This window comes from Staurois parvus, unplaced genomic scaffold (genome assembly GCF_062004578.1).
Source record: "Staurois parvus isolate SC_StPar_1 unplaced genomic scaffold, SC_StPar_1.0 ptg000689l, whole genome shotgun sequence".
Taxonomy (NCBI): Eukaryota; Metazoa; Chordata; class Amphibia; order Anura; family Ranidae; genus Staurois; species Staurois parvus.
The window spans coordinates 196,803-224,088 of record NW_028318485.1 but is presented as its reverse complement, the minus strand read 5'-3'; the positions used below and the strand labels follow the sequence as shown (position 1 = coordinate 224,088).

Genomic DNA, 27,286 nt, shown 5'->3' with positions numbered 1-27,286 from the left:
TACTACCCCTTCAGTCCCTGTCCAACTCCTGAAAAACGCCACCAGTCCCTGACCAACTCCTGTACTACGCCTGCGGTCCCTGACCAACTTCTGTACTACGCCTGCGGTCCCTGACCAACTCCTGTACTACGCCGCCAGTTTCTGACCCTGTCCTGTACTACGCCAGCAGTCTCAGACCCTCTCCTGTACTACGCCGTCAGTCTCTTACACTCTCCTTTACTATGCTGCCTTTCTCTGACCAACTTCTGAACTACGCCGCCAGTCTCTGACCCTCTCCTGTAGTACACCTCCAGTCTCTGACCCTCTCCTGTAGTACGCCGCCAGTCTCTGACCCTCTCCTGTAGTACGCCACCAGTCTCTGCCCCTCTCCTGTAGTACGCCACCAGTCTCTGCCCCTCTCCTGTAGTACGCCACCAGTCTCTGCCCCTCTTCTGTACTACTCCTGCAGTCCGTGATCAACTCCTGTACTACGCCTGTAGTCTCAGACCATAGTCCTGTACTAACTGCAGTAACCTCTAAAAACCAATCAGTGAGCGGTAATGATGTGCTGTAACCTCTACATCCAATCAGTGAGTGTGAACCAGTTCTTTATGTTTACATTCAGTTTTTAGAGATAAGTCTATGGATTGTGTTTGCTTTTTTGGGATGCTGGGATGGAGAGCAAAACTGCATGGGGGGAGCCCAGGAGAATCTGACTTTGTTTAATCACACCCCCTTTAAGCCATTCCTAGGAGACTGCGGGAGGGAGGAGAGGGCTGAACGCCTGTCTCACTTCGCCGCAGCGAACTGAGCCAGAAGTGGGAGCGAATACCTGTCAAAACCAGGTACCCGCTCCCCCTCCCCCCAAAAAGGTGCCAAATATGGCAGTGGAGGGTGGGGGGGAGGCAGACAAGCGGAGCTTCCACTTTTGGGTGGAACTCCGCTTTAAAGTGATCAGTTTATGAACAAAGAATATGCAAAGCTAACGCTGGTTCACACTGTGTGGGCTGGTTGTAGGTGCGGAAATCGCATCTGTTCGCAGGCACCCACAGCCGAATCACCCTGCTCTTACAAAACGCCACAGGGCTGCCAAACATCCTGAATGGCACCCCCACGCATTTCAGCCCGCAGCGTGTTTGCGGGTGCTAGAACCAACAAGAAATTGCACGATCCATGTGATTTCCCTGCGGCCGCATTTTTAAAAAGGTGCATGTATTTTATTTTTTGCAGGAAATGCAAGCACATGAATAGGCTGCCATACCCATGCAAACGCACACAAGTGTGAACCAGGCAGGGTGGATTTGATTTAAATCACTAGTCAGTAAGGCTTGATTTAAATCCTAGTTTTCTACATAAAGACTAATTCTTGCTGGTATAACTTTAATATGCAAGTAGATGAAGATTTTTAGATCAACAACTTTTCATATTAGTTTTTTTATCCCCAGTTTAATAGGTTAATCATTCATATTTGGACAACTTTTCTGTTGTATTTAGGAAGGAGAAAAATAATCATTACCTTAATAATAACAATTTAAATAGATTTATTCATCTGAAACAATAACATTCCAGCATATGTGATTTGCTTAAACATCCATGTTTGTAACTAATTTGGCTAAACAAAATATAAATATTTTAAGAAACTTAGACTGTCAGCCCCTTCCTCCTCACACTTATGCAGGCCATAGATGGGGAAAAAAACGAAAAAACGGTCGTTCAAGCGGCCGACATTACCAAGGAACGGTAAAAAAAAAAAAATCGGCCGATTTTCATCCCGTCTACAGCTGGCAAAAAGTGTCCCTGCAGAGAGCTCCACTATTTCTTTGACATTTATAGCGGTTGCAACAATGTATCTATTTGTATCCATTTAGGATACAGATGTTTTTATTCGGAAACAAATAGATACATTGTTGCAACCACTATAAATGTCAAGGAACTGTCAAAGAAATAGCGGAGCTCTCTGCAGGGACACTTTTTGCAGGACTGGAATTCCTCCTCCTACTCCTCCTCCTCCTCCTCCTCCTCCTCCTCCTCCTCCTCCTCCTCTCCTTCCTCCTCCTCCTCCTCCTCCTCTTCCTCCTCCTCCTCCTCTTCTTCCTCCTCCTCTTCCTCCTCCTCCTCCTCCTCTTCTTCCTCTTCCTCCTCCTCCTCCTCCTCCTCCTCCTCCTCCTCTTATTCCTCCTCCTCTTCCACCTCCTCCTCCTCCTCCTCCTCCTCCTCTTATTCCTCCTCCTCTTCCACCTCCTCCTCCTCCTCCTCCTCTTCTTCCTCCTCCTCCTCTTCCTCCTCCTCCTCCTCCTCTTCCTCCTCCTCTTCCTCTTCCTCCTCCTCCTCCTCTTCCTCCTCTTCCTCCTCCTCTTCTTCTTCTCTTCCTCTTGCAGGTCACTGCTCATGCGCAGATTTTTTTATCGGTAAAAAGATTGCCTGATTTGCCCATAATTGCCGCGAAGATCGGCCAATTTTTTTCCAACTTTACCGAGAAAAAAAATCTGCCAAAATACCAAAAAACGGACGAACAATTAGCCCACTAACGATCCGAAAATCGGCCGATTTTTGACCCATCTATGGCCTGCATTAGTTTCACTTTCTTCTTGTGCAGATCTATTCCACTCCAAACAATCAGAAAAATATTGTTTCTATTCTATTCACTGAACTTCTTCAAACTTAGCACTGAAGGGGTTGATTCTGTATTCATAGGTTTGTAGAAGTTAGGATGAAGGTCTTTTTCTTAACTCTGTTCATGTTATAACATTTTTGCTGTGAAGAAGAGGCATGTGATCTCCGCTGAGTCAAATTCAGTTTTGAGAACTGCAAAAGTAAACCAATCATCTGTGATAATATCTTGTAGGCAGAGAAACTGCCCAATAATCTTACAAAAACCTCTGGAAGAGCATGACATTGTGAATGGATTCATGGAACTTATTTACCAAAAAAATTAAACATATACAGCCTTATTCTACAGAATTAAAAAACTAATCTTTATTTCATGATGGAATAACCTTTGGATGGTAATATATTTTCCTCAAAAAGCATTTTATTCAAAAAAATCCGATTTAAATAAAAAAAATCTGATTTAAATAAAAAAAATCTGATTTAAATAAAAAAAAATCAGATTTTTTTTAAAAAATCATTTATTTTTATCCACCCTGGAACCAGGGCTAAAAATGTTAGTCCTTGGCCTGTCCTACTAATTCTTTTGTCTGACCATTCCTTTCAGCTAAAATCTTCCCATAAGCCTCTATGTGCATTGAAAGTATTTTCTGCATGTTGTTTATATGTAAACGCCTTCCTTTCTGTAAATGCTGCTGGGGGCTGCCATCTCCAATGGGGAAGTAAGCTTGCAAACTGACTGAAGTAGACACATTTACTAGCAAGTTCAAAAGACCATATAGAGGGATGCTGTTATCAGTGACCCAGCACCCAGCAGTCTCTAGAAGTCTAGGTTCACACCTACAGTATGCAGTTTGTATTTGATCCATTTCTGCAGTGCTTTTGCGGAGCGTTTTGCACATGTGGTTTTGATGCAATTACTCAGTGATTGTCCGCAAAGCTGACAGTGTGTAAACAACAAAGGTATCTCCCCTGTCAGCATGGACGTGCTGCTTTGTATCTCTCTTCAAAGCAGAGAAATACAAAGCAGCATGTCTCCCTAGTAAAACACACACAGCACACAGTTAACCCTTTGATCACCCCACATGTTAACCCCTTCCTGCCCAGTGCCATTAGTACAGTGTTAGTGCTTTTTATTATTACTGATCACTGTATTGGTGTCACTGGGGATGTCTGTGGCAGTTAGTTCCCACTCAGTGTCAGAATGCCCGCCGTAGTCCTGCTACAAGTCGCTGATCGCTGCCATTACTAGTATAAAAAAAAATAAAAGTAAAAATCTATACCGCCATTTGTAGACGCTATAACGTTCACGTAAACCAATTAATATACAATTATTGGGATTTTTTTTAGCAAAGACATGGAGCAGAATACATTTTGGCCTAAATTTATGAAGAAATTAGATTTTTTTATTTTTTTTACTGGATATGTTTGACAGTTTTGAGAAAAAAACAATATTTTTGACTTTTTGCTGTTAGACTTTTTTAATGGCGCAAAAAATAAAAAAACGCACAGGCAATCAAATACCACCTAAAGAAAGCTCCATTTGTGGCAAAAAAAGGATGTAAATTTCATGTGGGTGCAGCGTTACATGACCGTGCAATTGTCAGTTAAAGTAACGCAGCGCCGTATTGCAAAAAATTACCTGGTCAGGAAGGGGGGGGAGGGGTAAATCCTCTGGAGGACAAGTGGTTAACCGCTTCCCGTCCGGCCTATAGTAAAATGACGGTCAGGTGGGACTTTCATCGATCTGGGAGGGCGTAACATGACGTACTTCCTGGATCTCGCCTTGCGCATGCCCGCAGGGTTGCGCTGTGGCGAGATCTGTCACTGGCTGTGTACCTCCAACATGGCTGATGACAGATCTGTGTACCGGCCTTGTTGCCAGTACCATGTGACCTGCTGTGGCAAATCACAGCAGGTCGCATAACAGTTGAAAACAATAGATGGCTTCCTTTCATCCCATCCATTGTATACAAGTGTGTCTAGCTGTGAATGGTCACAGTGATCACATGCACAGGCTGGGCCAATCACAGCCCATCTGTGTCATGTGATTAGCCGTGGCCAATCACAGTTAATCACAACAAAAAAACCTGAATTAATCAATTTCATTCAATTAAATGCTTGCTTATAGCAAAGAAATTCTTTGCTATAAGCAATCAAATTGTGTAAAAAAATAAATAAATACTGATCACTTCCCCAAAGTAGTACAATGTTATTATGGTAACATTATACTACTTTGGCCATAGTGGAATATTAATACAAATCTTAAAAAAGAGAAAAAATGTAATAAAAAATAAATAAATTGAAAACAATTATCAAATTTTTTTTGTCGTACTGTCACCAGTCAGTGTCTCTGATCACCACCACACCGGTTATATGCTGACACTGTACTGCACTGGTGACAGTATGTAAAAAAAAAAATTGTGAATTTTTTTTTTTAATATCTTCATTTTGCAAAAAATTATTTAAAAAAATGACAACTTCAAAAAACTCACCATGCCTCTTATGAAATATGTCGGACTGTCTGCTTTGCAAAAAGGGGTCATTTGGGGGATATCTGTACTGTTCTGACATTTGGGGGATATCTGTACTGTCCTGACATTTGGGGGATATCTGTACTGTCCTGACATTCTTGGACCTCAAGAAATTAGATTGGCTGTCAGTACTTCAGGATTGATCAATTTTCAGATATATCCCATAGTTTGTGAACTCTATAACTTTCCTACAGACTAAATAATAAATACGGATTTGGGTTATTTTCACCAAAGACATGTAGCAGAATCAGGGGCGGACTGACCATTTGGAAACTCGGGCACTGCCCGAGGGCCCGGGGTCAGTAGGGGGCCCCATGAGATGCCCCTGGTACCTTTTTCATAGGCTTTTTTGAGTTTGGGCAAGGACACAGGGGCCCCATGATCCCCTATTGCCCGGGGGCCCCATGAGTTGTCAGTCTGCCCCTGAGCAGAATACATCTTGGCCTAAATTTATGAAGAACAATTATTTATTTGCGAGCTTGCACTGCAGTGGCTAAATGGTTAGCACTTCCACCTGGCAGCACTAGGGTCATTGGTTCAAAACCCAACCACGGCACCACCTGCCTGGAGTTTGCATGTTCTCCCTGTGCCTGTGTGGGTTTCCTCCAGGCACTCCGGTTTCCTCCAACACTCCAAAGACATGCTGGTAGGTGAATTGGCTCCTGTCTAAATTATCCCTAGTATGTGTATGTATGAATGTGAGTTAGGGACCTTAGATTGTACGCCCCTTGAGGGTTAGGGACTGATGTGAATGTACAACATATATGTAAAGCGTGGCGTAAATTGACGGCACTATATACGTACCTGAAATAAATTAATAAACAGTAACAAAGAAAAACTTGATTTTTTTTTCCAAAATTTCCTCTTTTTTTGTTTAATTTAGCAAAACATAAAGACCCCAGTGGTGATTAACCATTAGCCGCCCGGCCAATGGCCGTTTGGCAGCTTCAAATGTGCCTCTGCACTCCGGGTGCACGCCATTTGGCGTGCTCCCGCACATGCGCAGTTTGCGCTAATGCAGAGCGGCGCAGCAGTGCGATCTGTCACCGGCCGTGCACCTCGGACACGGCCGATGACAGATCCGAGTACTGGCTCCCGTTGCTGGTACCATGTGACCTGCTGTGACCAATCACAGCAGGTCACATGACAGTTGTATACAATGGATGGCTTCATTCATGATGCCATCCATTGTATACTAGTGCCTAGCTGTGAATGGTCACAGCTAATCACATGCACATGTCATGTGATTAGCTGTGACCAAATCACAGCGAAGCACAAAAAAAAAAAAAAAAAAAGCTGAATGAATCGATTTCATTCAGGTAAATGCTTGCTTATAGCAAAGTAATTCTTTGCTATAAGCAAATTGTGTAAAAAAAAAAAAATACTGATCACTTCCCCAAAGTAGTACAATGTTACTATGGTAACATTGTACTACTTTGGTCATAGTAAAATATGAAAAAAAAATCTTAAAAATTTTTTTTTAAAAAAATGTAATAAAAAATTAAATATAATAAAAAAATAAAAAAAAAATTAAAAAAAAAATATATTTTTTTTTTTTCATACTGTCACCAGTCAGTGTCCCTGTTCACCGCCATGCCAGTTATATGATGACGCTGTACTGCACTGGTGACAGTATGTAAAAAAAAAATAGTGAAAATAATTTTTTTAATTTTTTCATTTTCCGAAAAATTATGACAAAAAAATACAACTTCAAAAAACTCGCCATGCCTCTTATGAAGTACGTCGGACTGTCTACTCTGCAAAAAGGGGTCATTTGGGGGATATCTGTACTGTTCTGACATTTGGGGGATATCTGTACTGTCCTGACATTTGGGGGATATCTGTACTGTCCTGACATTTGGGGGATATCTGTACTGTTCTGACATTTGGGGGATATCTGTACTGTTCTGACATTTGGAGGATATCTGTACTGTCCTGACATTTGGAGGATATCTGTACTGTCCTGACATTTGGGGGATATCTGTACTGTCCTGACATTTGGGGGATATCTGTACTGTTCTGACATTTGGGGATATCTGTACTGTTCTGACATTCTTGGGCCTCAAGAAATTAGATTGGCTGTCAGTACTTCAGGATTGATCAATATTCAGATCTATACCATAGAGTGAACTCTATAACTTTCCTACAAACTAAATAATACATCCTAATTTGGGTTATTTTCACCAAAGACATGTAGCAGAATACATCTCGGCCTAAATTTATGAAGAACAATTATTTATTTGTAAACTTTTATAACAGAAACAAAGAAAAATGTGTTTTTTTTTCAAAATTTTTGGTCTTTTTTTGTTAATTTAGCAAAAAATAAAAACCCCGGTGGTGATTAAATACCACCAAAAGAAAGCTCTAGTTGTGTGAAGAAAATGATAAAAATTTAGTTTGGGTACAGTGTTGCATGACCGCGCAATTGTCATTCAAAGTGTGAGAGCGCTGAAACCTGAAAATTGGCCTGGGCAGGAAGGGGTAAAAGTGCCCGGTATTGAGGTGGTTAAAGTTAGTAATTCTAATATTCTGTATGTTTATTATTCTTGGAGTTCAGTTACAGACCTTCATCTCTCTCATGAATATCAACTTTGTTAAAATGTAACATTTTGTAGAACTACAATTCTCAGCATGTCTTGTTTCTAGTAGAAGAGATCTGGCAGGACGTATCAGACAGACAGGAATGCTGCGATGTGCATATAGAGGTGTCTGTCTGGGATGTAGAAATCCTAGTAATAAATGTACATACCATGGAGGAGGAGGACTGTCCTGGGCAATGTACGGCTTCTGCAGGCAGATCAATGTAGGAGAGTATGAAGGAGAACACAGCAGGGTGTGCACTGCCCAGCACCTTCACTCCACGCTCTGGCTGCCCGCACTCTGTAGCTGGAGGGAGGGGGGCAGTACAATCAGCCTCCACTATTCTGTGTTCCTTCCTGTGCAGGCTGGGAAGAGTGACAACATCCTTGCAGCTCTGCACATGCACAGTAGAGATTTGGTTTTAAAAAAAAAAACTTTTTTTTTTATACTGTCAAAACAAAAATAAAAAAAGGAAATTACAGACAGAAGCAAAAGTAAATTTTTACGTAAATAAGGTAATTCATCAAATCATGTGAAATCAAAGCATTTTTTTGTGTGTTTTTAATTTACCTTGCACATGACTCTATACTGTATTAAATATTCTTTGCAAAGCGAGATTTATAGCTTCACCTCCTTCACTAATTTAAAGTGTTATTAAACACAGGGCTCTGCATTCACTACATCCGCTCTCCCCGGACCCTGCATTCACTACATCCGCTCTCCCCGGACCCTGCATTCACTACATCCGCTCTCCCCGGACCCTGCATTCACTACATCCGCTCTCCCCGGACCCTGCGTTCACTATATCCGGTCTCCCCAGGACCCTGCGTTCACTATATCCGGTCTCCCCGGACCCTGCGTTCACTATATCCGGTCTCCCCGGACCCTGCATTCACTACATCCGCTCTCCCCGGACCCTGCATTCACTACAGCCGCTCTCCCCGGACCCTGCATTCACTACATCCGCTCTCCCCGGACCCTGCATTCACTACATCCGCTCTCCCCGGACCCTGCATTCACTATATCCGCTCTCCCCGGACCCTGCATTCACTATATCCGCTCTCCCCAGGACCCTGCATTCACTATATCCGGTCTCCCCGGACCCTGCGTTCACTATATCCGGTCTCCCCGGACCCTGCGTTCACTATATCCGGTCTCCTTGGACCCTGCGTTCACTATATCCGGTCTCCCTGGACCCTGAGTTCACTATATCCGCTCTCCCAGGACCCCGCGTTCACTATATCCGGTCTCCCCGGACCCCGCGTTCACTATATCCGGTCTCCCCGGACCCCGCGTTCACTATATCCGGTCTCCCCGGACCCCGCGTTCACTATATCCGGTCTCCCCGGACCCCGCGTTCACTATATCCGGTCTCCCCGGACCCCGCGTTCACTATATCCGGTCTCCCCGGACCCCGCGTTCACTATATCCGGTCTCCCCGGACCCCGCGTTCACTATATCCGGCCTCCCCAGACCCCGCGTTCACTATATCCGGTCTCCCCGGACCCCGCGTTCACTATATCCGGTCTCCCCGGACCCCGCGTTCACTATATCCGGTCTCCCCGGACCCCGCGTTCACTATATCCGGTCTCCCCGGACCCCGCGTTCACTATATCCGGTCTCCCCGGACCCCGCGTTCACTATATCCGGTCTCCCCGGACCCCGCGTTCACTATATCCGGTCTCCCCGGACCCCGCGTTCACTATATCCGGTCTCCCCGGACCCCGCGTTCACTATATCCGGTCTCCCCGGACCCCGCGTTCACTATATCCGGTCTCCCCGGACCCCGCGTTCACTATATCCGGTCTCCCCGGACCCCGCGTTCACTATATCCGGTCTCCCCGGACCCCGCGTTCACTATATCCGGTCTCCCCGGACCCTGCGTTCACTATATCCGGTCTCTCAGGACCCTGCGTTCACTATATCTGGTCTCCCCAGGACCCTGCACTCACTATATCTGGTCTCCCCGGACCCTGCATTCACTATATCTGGTCTCCCAGGACCCTGCATTCACTATATCTGGTCTCCCAGGACCCTGCATTCACTATATCTGGTCTCCCCGGACCCTGCATTCACTATATCCGGTCTCTCAGGACCCTGCATTCACTATATCTGCTCTCCACGGACCCTGCATTCACTATATCTGGTCTCCCGGGACCCTGTATTCAATATATCTGGTCTCCCCGGACCCTGCATTCACTATATCTGGTCTCCCCAGGACCCTGCATTCACTATATCTGGTCTCCCACAGTACACAGAACATGGAAATGAAATTATTTTAGTAAATATAAACTGCTAAATACCTTTTCTCATCAGCAGTTAGAGCAGTCTTGTGACTTCTATCAGTGTCCAGCAGAGCACTGGTTAAAGGTTGTGGGAGGAGTTTTCATTCTGCTCTATCAGGATGCAGAACCCCTGACCTCTGTCTGGACAGTGCCGATTGGCCCTGTACTGATCACATGCACTTTCCCAAGGAAAAAAAACAAACCTCTCTAGCAATACACACCAAACTGAGCAGAGTGTCTCCACACGATATGTCTTATCAGGAGATAAGAAGGGGGGGGGGCACTGGAAGAAGGGGAGGATCAGAGAAGACAAGATCAAACAGCGTTTTTTCACAATGCAGAGGATTAACCCCTTAGGTTCCACAGTGAGTATAACCAGCATGCTTTACTGCATATACAAACTGATTGTACTGTTGTGGGTTTAGTAACACTTTAAATGAAAACTGATTTTTCAAAATGAACACGCTTTTTTCCACCTCTGTGTGCCGCAGTTATGTTCTAGAACACAAAATTGGAACAAAAACAATATTATTAATGTGAGGTTGATAGAAGTGGAATGATTTACCCCCCCCCCCCCCCCCCGGTCACATCAAGCCCGACTTTGAAATCGTGTGACTTACAGTGAAGATGCCGATTTCAGGTGCGATTTACAAGACATCTGACACAGATATCTATGCAAATCGCACCAAAAAGTAGTGCATGTACTACTCTAGAAATCGGTGCGGTTGTGACCAAGTTGGAACCACGCCGATATGACCGCTGTAATTGCGTATAATAGGGTGCGACTTGGCATGCGATTTATTATAATCGTGCAATTTGTGTGCGATTTTAGCGCGGGCACTAGTAGTCGCCCGGTCATACCAGTGCGACTACAGGTGTGATTTGTAAATTGAAATGGCACCTGAAATCGCATATAATGCATATGAATGTCAGTGTCTTAACATTTGCGATTTGCTGCAGCATGATTTCGAAAGTAGTTCTTCTATTACTTTTTCTGCAGTTTATTGCGATCTCACATACATAGAACATAATCGCACTGCAAATTGCAGGAAATCATTGAAAATCTTCACAGGTTGCAATAAAGTCTTCAGAAATCGCACCTAAAATTGTGCTGAAATTGCACACAAATCACGTGATTTTAAATGGCAGCAGTGTGACTTAAAGAATATGTAAACCCAACAGTTCCTATTCCTGATATGTGCCTGCTGTACCATGTACTTGTATGAAAACATTTCCTGGTCTCTTTGCATTGCTTCCTTTTGTGTGAAATCCCTGGTGTTCCTGTCAGTCCCTTTATTTTCATATTAAAAACTGACCACACTAGGCATGAGAGCACAGTATGACCAGTTTTCTGATTGTATAAGGAACTCAGCCTCAGAGGTTTGAAGACCCCCCCCCCCCCCCGGCCATTCACTGGGAAGACAAGTGTTCTGCTGTTTCCCCTCCCTCAGCTCTCAAAGCTCCTTATGCAGCTGAGAACAGGGGGAATGTGATTACTTACAAAAGGAAAAAAAGGTATTTATATTGCTTTTAATATTTATGTGCAAATATTTTGTCTTTCATTTTTACACTGCACAAAAAAATGAAAGGAACACTTTGAAAGCACATCAGATCTCAATGGGGAAAAATCTCCTGCTGGATATCTGTACTGATATGGACGGGGTAATGTGTTATGAATGTAAGGATGGCCCATCGTTTCCTGGAAGTGAAAATGATCGACCTACAGATGACTGAATTCAAAGACACCCTGAAAATCAAAGTGATAAAATGATGCAGCAGGCGAGTCCATTTTGATGAAATGTCATTGCAGCAACTCAGAATGGTCCTCAGTAGTTTGTATGGCCCCCACGTGCTTGTATGCATGTTTGACAATGTCCGGACATGCTCCTAATGAGACGACTGATGGTGTCCTGGGGTATTTCCTCCCAGATCTGGACCAGGACATCACTGAGCTCCTGGACAGTCTGAGGTGCAACCTGGCAGGATCAGATGGACCAAAACATGATATCCCAGAGGTGTTGTATTGGATTTGGGTCAGGCGAGCGTGGGGGCCACTCAATGGTATCAATTCCTTCATCCTTCCTTAACTGCCTTCATACTCTTACCACATGAGGCCGGGCATTGTCGTGCACCAAGAGGTACCCAGGACCCACTGCACCAGCGTAGGGTCTGACAATGGGTCCAAGGATTTCATCCCGATAACTAATGGCAGTCAGGGTGCCATTGTCTGGCCTGTAGAGGTCTGTGCGTCCCTCCATGGATATGCTTCCCCAGACCATCACTGACCCACCACCAAAACGGTCATGATGAACGATGTGTCAGGCAGCAGAACGTTCTCCACGGCTTCTCCAGACCCTTCCACGTCTGTCACGTGCTCAGGGTAAACCTGCTCTCATCTGTGTAAAGCACAGGGTGCCAGTGGTGGACCTGCCAATTCTGGGGTTCAATGGCAAATGCCAATCGAGCTCTATGGTTCCAGGCAGTGAGCACAGGGCCCACTAGAGGATGTCGGGCCCTCAGGCCACCCTCATGAAGTCTGTTTCTGATTGTTTGGTCAGAGACATTCACACCAGTGGCCTGCTGGAGGTCATTTTGTAGGGCTCTGGCAGTGCTCATCCTGCTCTTTCTTGCACAAAGAAGCAGATTTTTTTTTTTCTTTTTTAAGTCCGCAAACGTGCGAAAAATGAAAAACCCGTAAGTGTTCACAAAAAAAGTGCAAGTGCAAAACACCACACGAAAAAGTGCACTTAGGGGTGTGCTTTGTCCTTCCCCCGAAGGGGATGGACCACTACCCTGATCCCCCGGGGCACGAAGCTCCTGACAGGGACAAGGTTCCCATTTGGTCCACCTGGCCAAAAGGCCTGGCGGACCACCGTTCCTTGTGGCCAGCCTAAGCCAGCCACTCAGTACTTGGTCAGGGGGCTCTCACGAAGAGAAAACCCCCCAGGGACAGGGGAGGAAGGAACCAAAAGGCCACACATCCTCCCCCTAGACTTCAGGGCAGGCCCAAGGACCCACACCCTACCATCCTGTGAGAAAACACACACATAAGTAAGAAAAAGTGACAAAACGTGGGAGAGTGAATAAATTAAATAAATAGAAAATAAAAAAGTGGTCGTGCCAAATAGTGCACAGACCAGGCCCTGAGACCTGTAGCAAAAATTGCCCCGAACTTAGCCAGAAGGCCTGGTCCTGAGGGCGCTGTGCAGATAAAGTTGAAAACACAGTGACCATGTGCCTGTTCACACTCTGGGGTCCCGCACCCAAGTGTTACTAAGAGCACCCCTGAGGCGACCACTCAGGGGGCACTGGTTTGCGGACTTTCTGCCTTCCCGGCCCCTGGCCAGACCAAGGTAGATCCGCTTGAATCAGGAGGTACTGGGTCCCTCTGACGTTGCAAAGGGGAATTACTCCCGGGCCCCAGCTACTACTCGTGGGCACCACGGTTTCTGTTCCCCCCGTAATAACCATCAGGACCCCCATCATACCAGCAGGGGTACTATACAACCAATCATCCCCGCAAAGCTAGAATGACCGTGGAGCGCCCCCAGTGGACACTGATAAGAACAGATACTACACTTGATCTTAGCCAAAAGGCCGAGAAGCGATTCCGGTCCTGCTGATGGGTTAAGGACCTTCTACGTCCCTGTCCAGCTCTCCTAAAGTAACTGCCTGTCTCCTGGAATCTCCTCCATGCTCTTGAGACTGTGCTGGGAGACACAGCAAACCTTCTGGCAATGGCACGTATTGATGTGCCATCCTGGAGGAGTTGGACTGCCTGTGCAACCTCTGTAGGGTCCAGGTATCACCTCATGCTACCAGTAGTGACACTGACCCTAGCCAAATGCAAAACTAGTGAAAAATAGTCAGAAAAGATGAGAAGGGAAAAAAATGTCAGTGGCCTCCACCTGTAACACCATTCCTGTTTTGGGGGTCATCTCATTGTTGCCCATCTAGTGCACCTGTTGGTAATTTCATTAACAGCAAAGCAGTGAAACTGATTAACAACCCACTCTGCTACTTACCTGACCAGATCAATATCCCAGGAGTTTCATTGACTTGATGCTATACTCTGATTAAAAAGTTTTCCTTTCATTTTTTTGAGCATTGTATTTTAAACTGAATGAATGGTTTTACAAGGTTACGGTTTACATATGCTTTAAAGTGACCCCAAACTGATATTGAAAAAAAAAATGTATTCTTAAATGCTAAGTTCACTTTTTTAAAAATAAAATCCAGCTCCCCTCTGTACCAATATACCATGAATGTAACTCAGTTGCAAAAATATACAAGCTCTCTTTGATCTGGAGAGCAAGGCCTTACCTTAGCCTGTGGTAAATTTCTTAGTAAGCTTTTTCAGTTCCTGGAATGTAGACAGAGGAGCCAGTAGGAAGCAGATTACCAGCTGATCTCAATAGCACACACATCCTGCACTGACCTCATTAGCGCACACATCCTGCACTGACCTCATTAGCGCACACATCCTGTACTGACCTCATTAGCGCACACATCCTGCACTGACCTCATTAGCGCACATATCCTGCAATGACCTCATTAGCGCGCACATCCTGCACTGACCTCATTAGCGCACACATCCTGTACTGAAATCATTAGCGCACACATCCTGCACTGAAATCGTTAGCGTACACATCCTGCACTGAAATAGTTAGCGCACACATCCTGCACTGAAATCGTTAGCGCACACATCCTGCACTGAAATCGTTAGCGCACACATCCTGCACTGAAATCGTTAGCGCACACATCCTGCACTGAAATCGTTAGCGCACACATCCTGCACTGAAATCGTTAGCGCACACATCCTGCACTGATCTCATTAGCGCACACATCCTGCACTGAAATAGTTAGCGCACACTGTAATAATCGTGCACACAGAGATGGATGCGAACCTCCATTTTGGCAATGGCCTCCATCTTGTATCATTTTCTACTCCCAAATCAGCTTCTTCCAAAATCCCCCCTCCCTCTCTGTTGAGTAACATGTGGCCTGTTTGATGCAGAGATCAAAGACATCAAGGCCCAGTGGGAGAGCTCATGGCTATAAACCCCAATTAGCCTGGCCCCCAGATGTCTGCGAGACTCTGCTTGGAAAAAGGGATCGTAAAGCCATAAACCAAACCCTCACTGAGTTTCAAAGACATTCCAGGTAGTCGTAAAAGAGACTTACATTTAGAAATCCATTTTCCCCTATGATTTCATATCTTGGAATATGAGAGACTTTTATAAAAACCAGGCATACATTCAGATTGGTCCCTTTAATACAAGTCGCCTGATATATTACACCCCTTAGCTGGCATATACAGGAAAGCAGAAAATGATATCTCCTTAACTGTCACAACAGGTATGTCATATTTTATACCTAGACGTTCAGCAGATGATTCTGCATATTAATCTACCCGTGGGTGGAATGTTACATGTACCTAGGAAAAGGTATTGACCAAAGTATAATTTGAGCGCTTTGGTCAGAGCCTGAGCTCCCCGCCTACAACTCCCTCCACAAATGAGGCGATTGGTTCTCTGCTTCAGGGAGACACCCTGCTGAGTTCCTAGAAAAAGCTAAGCTGAGTTGAGTTGAAGTTGAAGAAATCTCCCTTTTAACATCAGGAACCAACTTTGGGAGATAAGGCACCCTTCTGCTCTGAAACTTGATCTGCTTAAACCAGGACGTTTGGCAAGTACTTTACCTCCCTAAATTTCTTTCTGCTATCTCTTTGCTGTGTTATTGCTCTCTGTATTTATATATATATATATATATATATATATATATATATATATACAGTTGCAAGAAAAAGTATGTGAACCCCTTAGGATTACGTGGAGTTTTGCATGAATTGGGCATAAAATGTGCTCCGAACGTCATCTAAGTCACAACAATAGAAGAACACAGTCTGCTGAACATAATACTATACAAACATTAGATGTTGCCATGGTTTAATTGCACATAACATGTAAACATTCACACTGCAGGGAGGAAAAAGTATGTGAAGCCCTAGCTTAATGACTTCTCCCAGAGCTAATTGGAGCCAGGAGTGAGCCAACCTTGACTCCAATCAGTGTGATGATATTGGATGTGTTGCTGACAGCTGTCCTGCCCTTAAAAAACACACACCTGTTTTGGGTTTACTGGTTTCAAGAAGCACTGTCTGATATGAACCATGCCTCGCAGAAAAAAGCTCTCAGAAGACCTACGATCAAGAATTGTTGACTTGCATGAAGCTGGAAAGTGTTACAAAAGTATCTCCAAAAGCCTTGATGTTCATGTGTCCACGGTAAGACAGACTGTCTACAAATGGAGAAAGTTTAGCACTGTTGCTACTCTCCCTAGGCGTGGTTGTCCTATAAAAATGACTGCAAGAGCACAGCGCCGAATGCTGCATGAGGTAAAGAAGAATCCCAGAGTGTCAGCTAAAGACCTACAGAAATCTCTGGCACATGCTAACATTTTTGTTGACACATCTACAATAAGGAAAACATTAAACAAGAATGGAGTACATGGGAGGACACCACGGAGGAAGCCAATGCTGTCCAAAAAGAATATTGCAGCACGTTTGAAGTTTGCAAAAGAGCACCTGGATGTTCCACAGCACTACTGGCAAAATATACTGTGGACAGATGAAACCAAGATTGAGTTGTTTGGGAAGAACACACAACACTATGTGTGGAGAAAAAAAGGCACAGCACACCAACATCAAAACCTCATCCCCACTGTAAAACATGGCGGAGGGAGCATCATGGTTTGGGGCTGCTTTGCTGCCTCAGGGCCTGGATGGATTGTTGTCATTGATATGAAAATGAATTCCACAGTTTATCAAGACATTTTTCAGGAAAACGTAAGAAAATCTGTCTGCCAACTGAAGCTCCGCAGAGGATGGGTGATGCAACAGGACAATGACCCAAAGCATACAAGTAATTCAACAAAACAATGGCTGCAACATCACAGAATACACCTTCTGGAGTGGCCCAGTCAGAGTCCTGACCTCAACCCGATTGAAATGCTGTGGCATAACCTTAAGAGAGCGATTCACACCAGACATCCCAAGAATATTGCTACACTGAAACAGTCTTGTGAAGAGGAGTGGTCCAAAATTACTCCAGATCGTTGTGCAGGTCTGATCTGCAACTACAGGAAACGTTTGGTTGAGGTTATTGCTGCCAAAGGAGGGTCAACTAGTTATTAAGTCCAAAGGTTCACATACTTTTTCCTCCCTGCACTGTGAATGTTTACATGTTATGTGCAATTAAACCATGGCAACATCTAATGTTTGTGCAATATTATGTTCAGCAGACTGTATTCTTCTATTGTTGTGACTTAGATGACATTCAGAGCACATTTTATGCCCAATTCATGCAAAACTCCACGTAATCCCAAGGGGTTCACATACTTTTTCTTGCAACTGTATATATATATTGGCTACATCTTTTTTCCATAAATATTTTTATTGCACCCTTTTGACCTTTTAGTAATAAATCTTACTTTCTGAAAATGTTGGACTGTTTCTAAAGCTCTTTAATGCAAACTAAGAACCCCTGCCTCTGAAGAGCGCTATTGTGTGTTTTAAACTTTGGTATATCTCGGCCTACGGTGACAGTGGTATACCGACGCTTATACAAACATCATAGTGTTATTGCTGATATTGCCGAGTTTCCTCTTTCTCTGTACAAAACAAGGTGGTGGCAGTGTGAAGGGTTAATTGCGTAATTAACCTGACCCAGTAACAATCGGTCCCAGGCTGCCGGTATACAGATTGTGGTCCATTAGCTGGAAAATCTTTGTGCAGTGTGCAGCTGGGCATGGTATTGTTTCGCACGTGACAGCACGGTTATAGATTGGCTAGTCCTTCGGTCACAAGTTTGGTGAGAAGGGGTGGGGTCTGACGCTGCGATCGTCACACACACATCCTGCACTGAAATCGTTAGCACACACATCCTTCACTGAAATAGTTAGCGCACACATCCTGCGCTGACCTCATTACCACACACATCCTGCACTGACATCGTTAGCACACACATCCTGCACTGAAATCGTTAGCACACACATCTTGCACTGACATTGTTAGCACACACATCCTGCACTGATAACGTTGGCCCACACATACTGCACTGACATTGTTAGCACACACATCCTGCACTGATAACGTTGGCCCACATATCCTGCACTGACCTCATTAGCGCACGCATCCTGCACTGACCTCATTAGCGCACACATCCTGCACTGACCTCATTAGTGCACACACCCTGCACTGACCTCATTAGCGCACACATATTGCACTGACCTTGTTAGCGCACGCATCCTGCACTGACCTCTTTAGCGCACGCATCCTGCACTGACCTTGTTAGCGCACGCATCCAACACTGACCTCGTTAGCGGACACATCCTGCACTGACCTCGTTAGCGCACGCATCCTGCACTGACCTCATTAGCGCACACATATTGCACTGACCTTGTTAGCGCACGCATCCTGCACTGGCCTCATTAGCGCACGCATCCAACACTGACCTCGTTAGCGGACGCATCCTGCACTGACCTCGTTAGCGGACACATCCTGCACTGACCTCGTTAGCGGACACATCCTGCACTGACCTCGTTAGCGGACACATCCTGCACTGACCTCGTTAGCGGACACATCCTGCACTGACCTCGTTAGCGCACGCATCCTGCACTGATCAGTAAACTTCAGTAACGCACCGTACTCCGCTGAAAAAAAAGTTTGGGAGCTTTTCTGGGGCGATTGTTGCGTGTATGGCAGCCCGTTCAAGTGAATGCTCTCCAAAACAAATGCATGCAGGAATGTGAGTCTTCACTACGTGGTGATGTGAATGGGGCCTGACAACTGAGTGTTTTCAGGAAGTGGATGCCGAGAGACCGTCTACAGGAAGCGGATGCCGAGAGACCATCTACAGGAAGTGGATGCCGAGAGACCGTCTCCAGGAAGTGGATGCCGAGAGACTGTCTCCAGGAAGTGGATGCCGAGAGACCGTCTCCAGGAAGTGGATGCCGAGAGACCGTCTCCAGGAAGTGGATACCGAGAGATTATCTACAGGAAATGAATGCTGAGAGACCGTCTACAGGAAGTGGATACCGAGAGACCGTCTCCAGGAAGTGGATACCGAGAGACCATCTACAGGAAGTGAATGCCGAGAGACCGTCTACAGGAAGTGGATACCGAGAGATTATCTACAGGAAATGAATGCTGAGAGACCATCTACAGGAAGTGGATACCGAGAGACCATCTACAGGAAGTGAATGCCGAGAGACCATCTACAGGAAATGATGCAATCTGAAAATCTGTTCAGAATCTCACAGAAACTGACAGAAAATTAAATGTCCTGTGGATGAGGTAGGTGAGAGCAACGCACATCAGAATTGCTGGGCCAGAAATGGCATTGGAACACGGTTCTATTTATTATGAAGAATGAAATTTTGCCCAAAAAGACGAACGTATCCTTTAACCCCTCGCCCTTCATAGGATTTACCCCCCTTCCTGACCAGGCATTATTTTGCATTACGGCACTGCGTTACTTTAACTGACAATTGTGCGGTCATGCAACGCTGCACCCAAATGAAATTTATATCCTCTTTTTCACACAAATAGAGCTTTCTTTTGGTGGTATTTGATCACCTGTGTGTTTTTCTATTTTTTGTGCTATAAAAAAAAAGTCCGACAATTTTGAGAAAAAAAAACAATATTTTTGACTTTTTGCTATTAAACATGTCCAGTAAAAAATTAAAAAAATCAAATTTCATCATCAATTGTATCATCATCAAAATGTATTCTGCGACGTCTTTGCTAAAAAATATGTGTAAATTAAATCGGTTTATGTGAAAGTTATAGAGTTTACAAATGGTGATATATATACTGGGATTTTTTAATTTATTTTTTTTTTACTAGTAATGGCGGCGATCAGCGACTTATAGTGGGACTGTGGCTGGTATTCTGACACTGGGGAGAACTAGCTTGGTGTCACTGACATCCCCATATACTAATGGCACTGGGCAGGAAGGGGTTAACATCTGGGGCAATCAAAGGGTAAACTATGTGCTTGGAGTGTTTTACTAGGGGGCAGTGTGTTGATGCTTCACTGTAATCACTGTAATCACACTGCTCTGGATGGCTGTGCTGTCTTCCTCCCTGCCAGCTCAGACACACTGAACAACACAGCCATCCCGATCAGTGTGCTTACAGTGAATCGCACCTCCGCCCCATAGTAAAACACTCCCTACACACAGTTAACCCTTTGATCGCCCCTCATGTTAACCCCTTCTTGCTCAGTGCCATTAGTACAGCGTCAGTCACGCTAAAAGTTGCTGACGCCATTACTACTAGGAAAAAATAAAAATCCCAATATCTATACTGCCATTTGTAAACGCTATAACTTTCACGTAAACCAATTAATTTACATGTATTAGGATTTTTTTTAGCAACGACATGGAGCAGAATACATTTTGGCCTAAATTTATGATGAAATGTGATTTTTAAAAAAAAATTTTACTGGACATGTTTAATAGCAAAAAGTCCAAAATATTGTTTTTTTCTCAAAATTGTCGGTCTTTTTTTGCTTATAGCGCAAAAAATTAAAAACGCAGAGACGATCAAATACCACCAAAAGAAAGCTCAATTTGTGGGGAAATTAAATTTAAATTTCATCTGGCTGCGGCATTGCATGACTACGCAATTGTCAGTTAAAGTGATGCAGCACTGTAATGCAAAAATTGGCCTGGTCAGGAAGGGGGGTAAATCCTCAGGAGGGCGAGTGGTTAAACAAGAACTTTACCCATAACAATGTCTTTGTAGCACCCTCTAGTGGCGCTAGAGAATTAAGAAAATTTAATGGCTCACTCAGTAGTTGGAGTGAGCATATCTGAGTAGAGGTCAAATCCAGGTCAGGCTGGACGACTTAGTAGGTTGGGCCTCTATCACCTTCCCCTGGTTCTGGAGTTCCCTGGAACCTTCCAGAAGTTAGTGGACGGAGAGGAGGAGACCTGGATCTGCATATTCATAGGAGTCTGACCAATCCCAGGCAGGAGGTTCTGGTCGTGTGGCAGACTGGATAAAAGGAGCAAACTCAGCAAGGGTCTGGGGTCAGGTGGAAAATTGATTACTCAATGTGCTGCTGTGTAGCCTGGGAGGAGAGTCTGCCTCCAGGCTGGAGGCTGCAGGAAAGTAAAGCAAGCTGATAGAGGGAGCACCACTGTAATATCATCTGCTGGGGAAGGACAGCCTGCAAGCAGGTTCAGAAACTGGCTCAGTCAGAGGCAGTGAACGCAGTTTGTCCAAAGCTACAGGATACAAGGACAGTGTGAGTACCTCTACACCCCCGGGGCCTACCAGACAAAGGGTTCCTGGGTGCAATACTTAACAAGTTCTCCCTGGGACAGTTCTGCAGGCCTGTCTTGGAATCGCTTGTTCCAGGGTACTCTTCAAAGGACATACAGGTGGATGGACATTTCCTAGCTGGGGTCTGAAGAGAGTTCACTTAGAGGGGACTAGGTGCTCCTCACAGAGACTGTTCTATTGATTCATTTAGAGACTCTGGCTGGGGTAGAAGGTCCAGGATCTACCTTTTTGTACAGAAGTAGGAAATTTGTCCTCAGAGTTATTACTGCAGATCAAGTTGGGCATTCCATATGTCCCGAAATCCTATCCAGGTTGTTTACCCACTAAGTAAACAACAAAAACAAGCTCACGGACTGGTTATTGACTCCTAGATGAAGTCTGAAAATGCGTGTTGCCTGGCTGTGCAGGATATAAGAAGAATCCAATACTCAGCGGAGCCTTCGGGGTGAGCGCTACAATAAAAATAATGTTCTTTAGGAATGAAAATACATTCCACATTAATAATTAAGCTACTAAAATTAGCATGTGCTGTACATTTTCTTCAGCATTGCTTCTTGCTTGAGGCTGCCATTTTTCTGAAGCCCAGAGCCCCTGAGCAGCAGTAAATCTTTAGGCTGTCAGCACATCAGCTGCTACATTAGAGAGAGGGGAGGTATGACACTGGTCAGTAGTTGGTCAAGATCTTGGGATTTGAGGAAGGCTTTTTTTTTTACCAACACCATGATAATGGCTTCCTTAAGTTTGTGTGGCAAGGTCCTTATAATCAGTGAGCACCGTACAATTGTGGACTGCTATACTAATGTGGCCAATGCATGCTAATAGTGGGCCTGCTGGACATGAGGTAGTCGAGTGGCTGTCAATGTTTTCCTCTTCTTAATTCTCCCAGGCATAGAGTAACCAGTTGTTTGAGATTGCTGACAATGCACCCTCCTCTTCTGCTAATCCCCTATAGCCTCGCAGACTGACAATGAGGTTGGTGGAAGCAAGAAACCTGCGCTCCTTCTCCTCCACAACATTCTCCTGCTGCATCCGCTGCCTCTAGTGACAGAAAGGGAAGCCTCACAAACGGTTTATGCTCAGGTCACGCCCCTTCAAGTAGGGAAGATGGTCACTGGGCATGCTGAGCAGGGTCAAGTGAAGGCTAGACCTGTTACTAGTCAGAAAGTAAGATACACAATGTATGCCCCTGTATGTCTCAATAATTCGGAATGCTCATAAATCTTATATCAGGGGCTTCTTCATAAAAATCGGTGCCCATGAGAAAAGAATTGGAATTGAGACAACCTCCTGCCTTCTTCAACAGATTCGTATCGTAGAACAAGATAGCAAGTCTAATCCTAATGATTGAGACTCTGCTGAACTTCGTCAGCTTAGGGAAGAACTTTGTGTACATTTACAGCAAGGCTTTGACTTTCATATTAAACGGCTACGTCTTAGCTGGTATGCATGTGGTAACAAACCAGGGACAATATTGGCCAAATAGCTTAAACAAAAGTTCACCCTTTCTACGATAGCAACCAAGGCTACCTAGTTACTAATCCCCAAGACGTAGCTAATTGTTTTAGTGCGTTTTACTCCAAATTATATAACTTAACACTATCTAATGCAGAGCCTACCCCTTGACTGGAGGACATTCAAAGCTTTCTAGAATCCATTCATCTCCCTACTATTACAAAAGAATAGCTCACAGATCTATCCCAACCATTCTATGTGGAGGAACTACTAAAGGCTATAACCTCTGTTCCTCTTCATAAGGCCCCAGGCTCAGATTGCTACTGTAATGAAGATTATAAAATCTTTGCCTCTCTCCTCATTCCTTATTTATGTAAATCTGTTAACAGGAGAGATTCCTATAGAATCACTAGCTCTGATGGCTACCATTCTAAAACCAGGCAAACCTTAGGTTGACCCTGCCAACTATAGGCCACTATCCCTCTTAAACACAGATTTAAAGTTATACGTGACACTTCTGGCTACTCGCCTTTCCTCCTATATCCCTGACCTGGTACATCGTGATTAAGATGGCTTTATACCTGGACAGCAAGCCTGTGAGGGTACCAGGAGATTACTGATCTTATTCAATGGTGGGAGCACCACAGAACACCTTCTCTGCTTATATCTCTAGATGCAGAGAAGGCATTCGACAGGGTACACTGAAAATATCTCAAAGCTGTTCTTCAAAAATTTGGCCTGCTGGAAACTATTCTATCAACCATCTTAGCTACAGTATGTACTTTACTCCCTCTGCTAGAGTATGGACTTCAGGTATGCTCTCAGAACCCTTCTGGATCACTAATTGTACCCGATAGGAACGCCCACTCTCCCCTATCATTTTTGCATTATTTATGGAGTAGAGGATATTAGATCACACCCCCTTATATCAGATATCAAAGTAGAAAGTGTTATTCATACAATCAGACTTTATGCAGATGATGTACTAATTGCCACCTCTAACCCTACTCAGTCATTGCCTGCCCTTTAATCTCTGTTAGAACGATTCAGTACATTATCTTTATATTAAACCAACTGCTCCAAATCAAGTATGATTGGCTAGATCCCATTGCTACTGTAAGTGCTCAATCTCGGCTGTGTCTCTATCACGCACCTGGTGAAGACTGGAATGTTATGGAGGACTCTCTTGCACCTCCTGCCCAACACTTCTGAAGGTGGAAACGGAGAGTGTGAGGACAAAGAGTGACACAAGTGCCGAAGTAGCTGGCTGGTGGTGTCAACTCTGTAGGTGGGTAAAGCTGGTAGTTGCAGTCCTCGGAATGGGAAGCAGGAGCAACTTAGCACCAGAGCAGAATATAAAGCAGGACCAGGAGACAGGCAGTCAGCAGTGTCAAGGCAGCGAGGAACCGAATCGGCAGGCAGAGCAAGTCCAGGACGCAGGCCAAGGTCAGTAACAGCTGGGCAAAGCAGTGGAGAATCAACAGGGAAAGGCAAGTCCAGTAAACAGGCCAAAGTCAGAGTAATCAGGTGAATAGAGTTTAAGCAGGAGTAGAATTGAGGTCCAGTGGCAAGCTGGGTCATACATAGGTAAACAGGTACAGCAGATCAGGTTACAGGAACAAGCTGGAGGCCATTCAGCAACTGCTCATAATGACAGACCAGTTTAAATAGTCCATTGGGCGCCAAGTATGCATGCTAATGGTAATGCACGTGATTCCATTTGCATGTACGCAAGCGCGCACAAATGTTCACGTGATGAACTGGAACAGCACATTTTTTGCTTCTTTGCTCTTAAGTATGAGCATGTAACCAATGCATAGGAATATGAGTCTGTACTGGTGTTTTGGTGCTAGGAATTCGGTTTCTCTTACAATCTCCTTTTCCATGTGCTCCGGTCTCTACATTGGCCTATCTAGAAATACTAGTTACTCCATTCTCCAACGTCTTAAAAATAAATCTAGAAAGGCTCATGAAAACATTATAGAACTTGTGTCTTCAACTATGAACTGTACGGGCCTCGTGGGCAGGAAAAATCGCACTGACAAAAATCTATCTTCTCCCACATATTCCATATACCTTTCGCACTATCCCTGTTACGATTTTACCTATCTAAACTACAATGGATTCTAAATCTGTTTATTTGGGATGGCAAACTCCCCCTGGGTAAGGAACTCTATCATGTGTACCCCAACACTACTAGCTGGCATGGGAGCCCCGGATCTGAAGTCTTATTACAAAGCAACAATTCTAAACCAAATTAAATCATGGTGGTCCTCTATATCTCAGACTTCCTGGATGCAAATTGAGCAAAAGGCTATACCTTGTCCACTTCAACAAGTGTGATCTGGTTATGCTATCACCCACCTTGTTTTTTTTTGCATACGGTTAATGCAGTTTTAAAGACCTTGCTAGCAATTTATCAACTGTCATCCAGAATCTCAGGAGCAGCTTTTTTTACCTTTGCCTCTACTCACTTTGGAGACTGGACCTACCCCTTATCAACTGGTGTACAGTGGGTATCCTTAATATGGGACATTTATTTGATGGCACACATCTGGCCCCCTTTAAATTCCTAAGTCACATCTACAATATTGACCATGAGGACTTACGTGTCCGACATATCATATCTTCACTCTTGTGGTCAACAACTACTCTATCCCTTGATATCGTACGCATTGTTGGATCAACCAAGTCTAAACATAAAAGGATCTCTAGTTTCTACAAGCTATTGATTCAACCCGCAGAATCACAAAAAAGCTTTCATTAATGGCTTACTGCGAAAGAAAGTTACACATATTACCAGACCTTACTCCATGGCACCGCTCTCTTAAAACTCTGCTAAAATCGCTTTCATTTATCCAGATGCTTCATCTAGCTTTTGGAGAAATTGTGGCCTTCGCGGATCCCCACTACATATCTGGTGGCTATGGAAAGACATAGAGCATATTATATTTCTGACTGGCATTCAATCTATTTTTTCACCACAATTAACCCTGCTGGGGTTAGATAATGATGTCTAGCCTAAACGGTCCCATACTATAATTATACATGTTCTTATAGCTGCCTGCTTTTCAGTGTCATGTAATTGCATGAATACTATACCAAGATTATATGTTTGTTAAGCCACATTTTACCACCTCCAAATTTTATGTACAGTGGACCCCTTGGCTTAAGGACCCAAGATGCGCTACCCTCTCATGAAAAATTGATACCCAATATATCTCTAATCTCCACATACATCCCCATTATACAAACCCAGCAAGGCTTATGTCATTTCATATTAGTAAGTAATTATGTTAAAGAGCTACTGCCTCCTTTTTAAAGTATAGATATTCAAATTAGTTACTTCTTAAGCTCTAGCAATGTGTATGACTGTCTGAGCTTCTCTACTGTTAGCCCTGGTTCACACTGATGCGGTGCGGAATTTGCAGTGTTTTCTGTGCGAATTCCTCACCGCATCAAAATTGCACCCTGTTCATGCTAAGCGCTGCAGCTGTGTATGTTAAGTTGACAACACCTCCAAAGCAGTCCGCAAAACGAGGTGCGATGTGCAGAATCGGATCGCATAGGTGTGAATACCCATGCAATCCGATTCTAGTGCACACCAACAAAAGGGTCCTGCACGTTTTTGGTGCGGGTGCGGTGCAAATAGAACCATACAAAATATATGGCTCCAATCGCACCGCACACAAACCGCATGTGATTTGCACAGGAATGCGGTTCGGTTCCCGTGCGAATCACACGCGATTTACCGCATATACAGGTATGTGAACTCGGGCTAAACATCACTACCTACCTTCATATAGATATTGTTTTACTAGGAAATAATTCTCTAGTTTCATCACTAATGACATAATTATTATCTTGATTCAAATGTAATTCTCTGCATATTTTTTTGCCTCTGTAACTATTGTTAAACTCAAATAAAGAATATGTTATAAAAAGCCTACCTATGGCTCCTATATTATATATTATATACTGTATTTATACTGTTATATACATAATATCTTGGCACCCTCTAGTGTGCTTGGTTTTATAATTGTTTTCCTCATTTGCTAATTCCTAAAAATCATTAATAATTGGGATAAAATTTTATATTTAGTCCCTTTTGGTGCCAATGTTTTATAATTTGTATTTTTCCTAGATTCTTTTTTGATTAATTCCTTTGTAACCTGCTTGGATCCTTATTATGACAGAGAAGTGTTTGGAAATATTATGCTTCTTGAATCCTGCCATAATGTTATAAATATGTTCTTTGATTTGTTTTGCCAAAGGTCTTTTAGTGTGTCCTATGTACTTTAGTCCACATGGGCACTGCAGTGCATATGGCACCTCTTCCTTATGACAAACAGCATTTGCGATTAACCTATATGTATAAAAAAAGAGTGAATCTTACAAATCCCAGTAAAAAATATTTTGAAGCTACATCATGACTGCATAAACCTACTGTATTGTATCTTCTTATAAAGTAAATAAACTTTCAAAAACACTTTGCA

General features: G+C 44.0%; 1 protein-coding gene and 1 pseudogene across 1 annotated transcript in view; both read right to left on the bottom strand.

Annotated features, from left to right (window-relative positions):
- LOC149446796 (uncharacterized) overlaps positions 1 to 8,047 on the bottom strand; it is a 28,529-nt gene extending 20,482 nt beyond the window's left edge. The window contains exon 1 of the mRNA XM_089652620.1: positions 7,870 to 8,047. Coding sequence (XP_089508746.1) covers positions 7,870 to 7,872 — 3 coding nt within the window. The 5' untranslated portion in view covers positions 7,873 to 8,047. The remainder of the gene's footprint in view (positions 1 to 7,869) is intronic.
- A 5,385-nt stretch (positions 8,048 to 13,432) lies between these two features.
- Positions 13,433 to 13,594, bottom strand: LOC149446795 (U2 spliceosomal RNA; annotated as a pseudogene).
- Between the last annotated feature and the right edge of the window lie 13,692 nt (positions 13,595 to 27,286).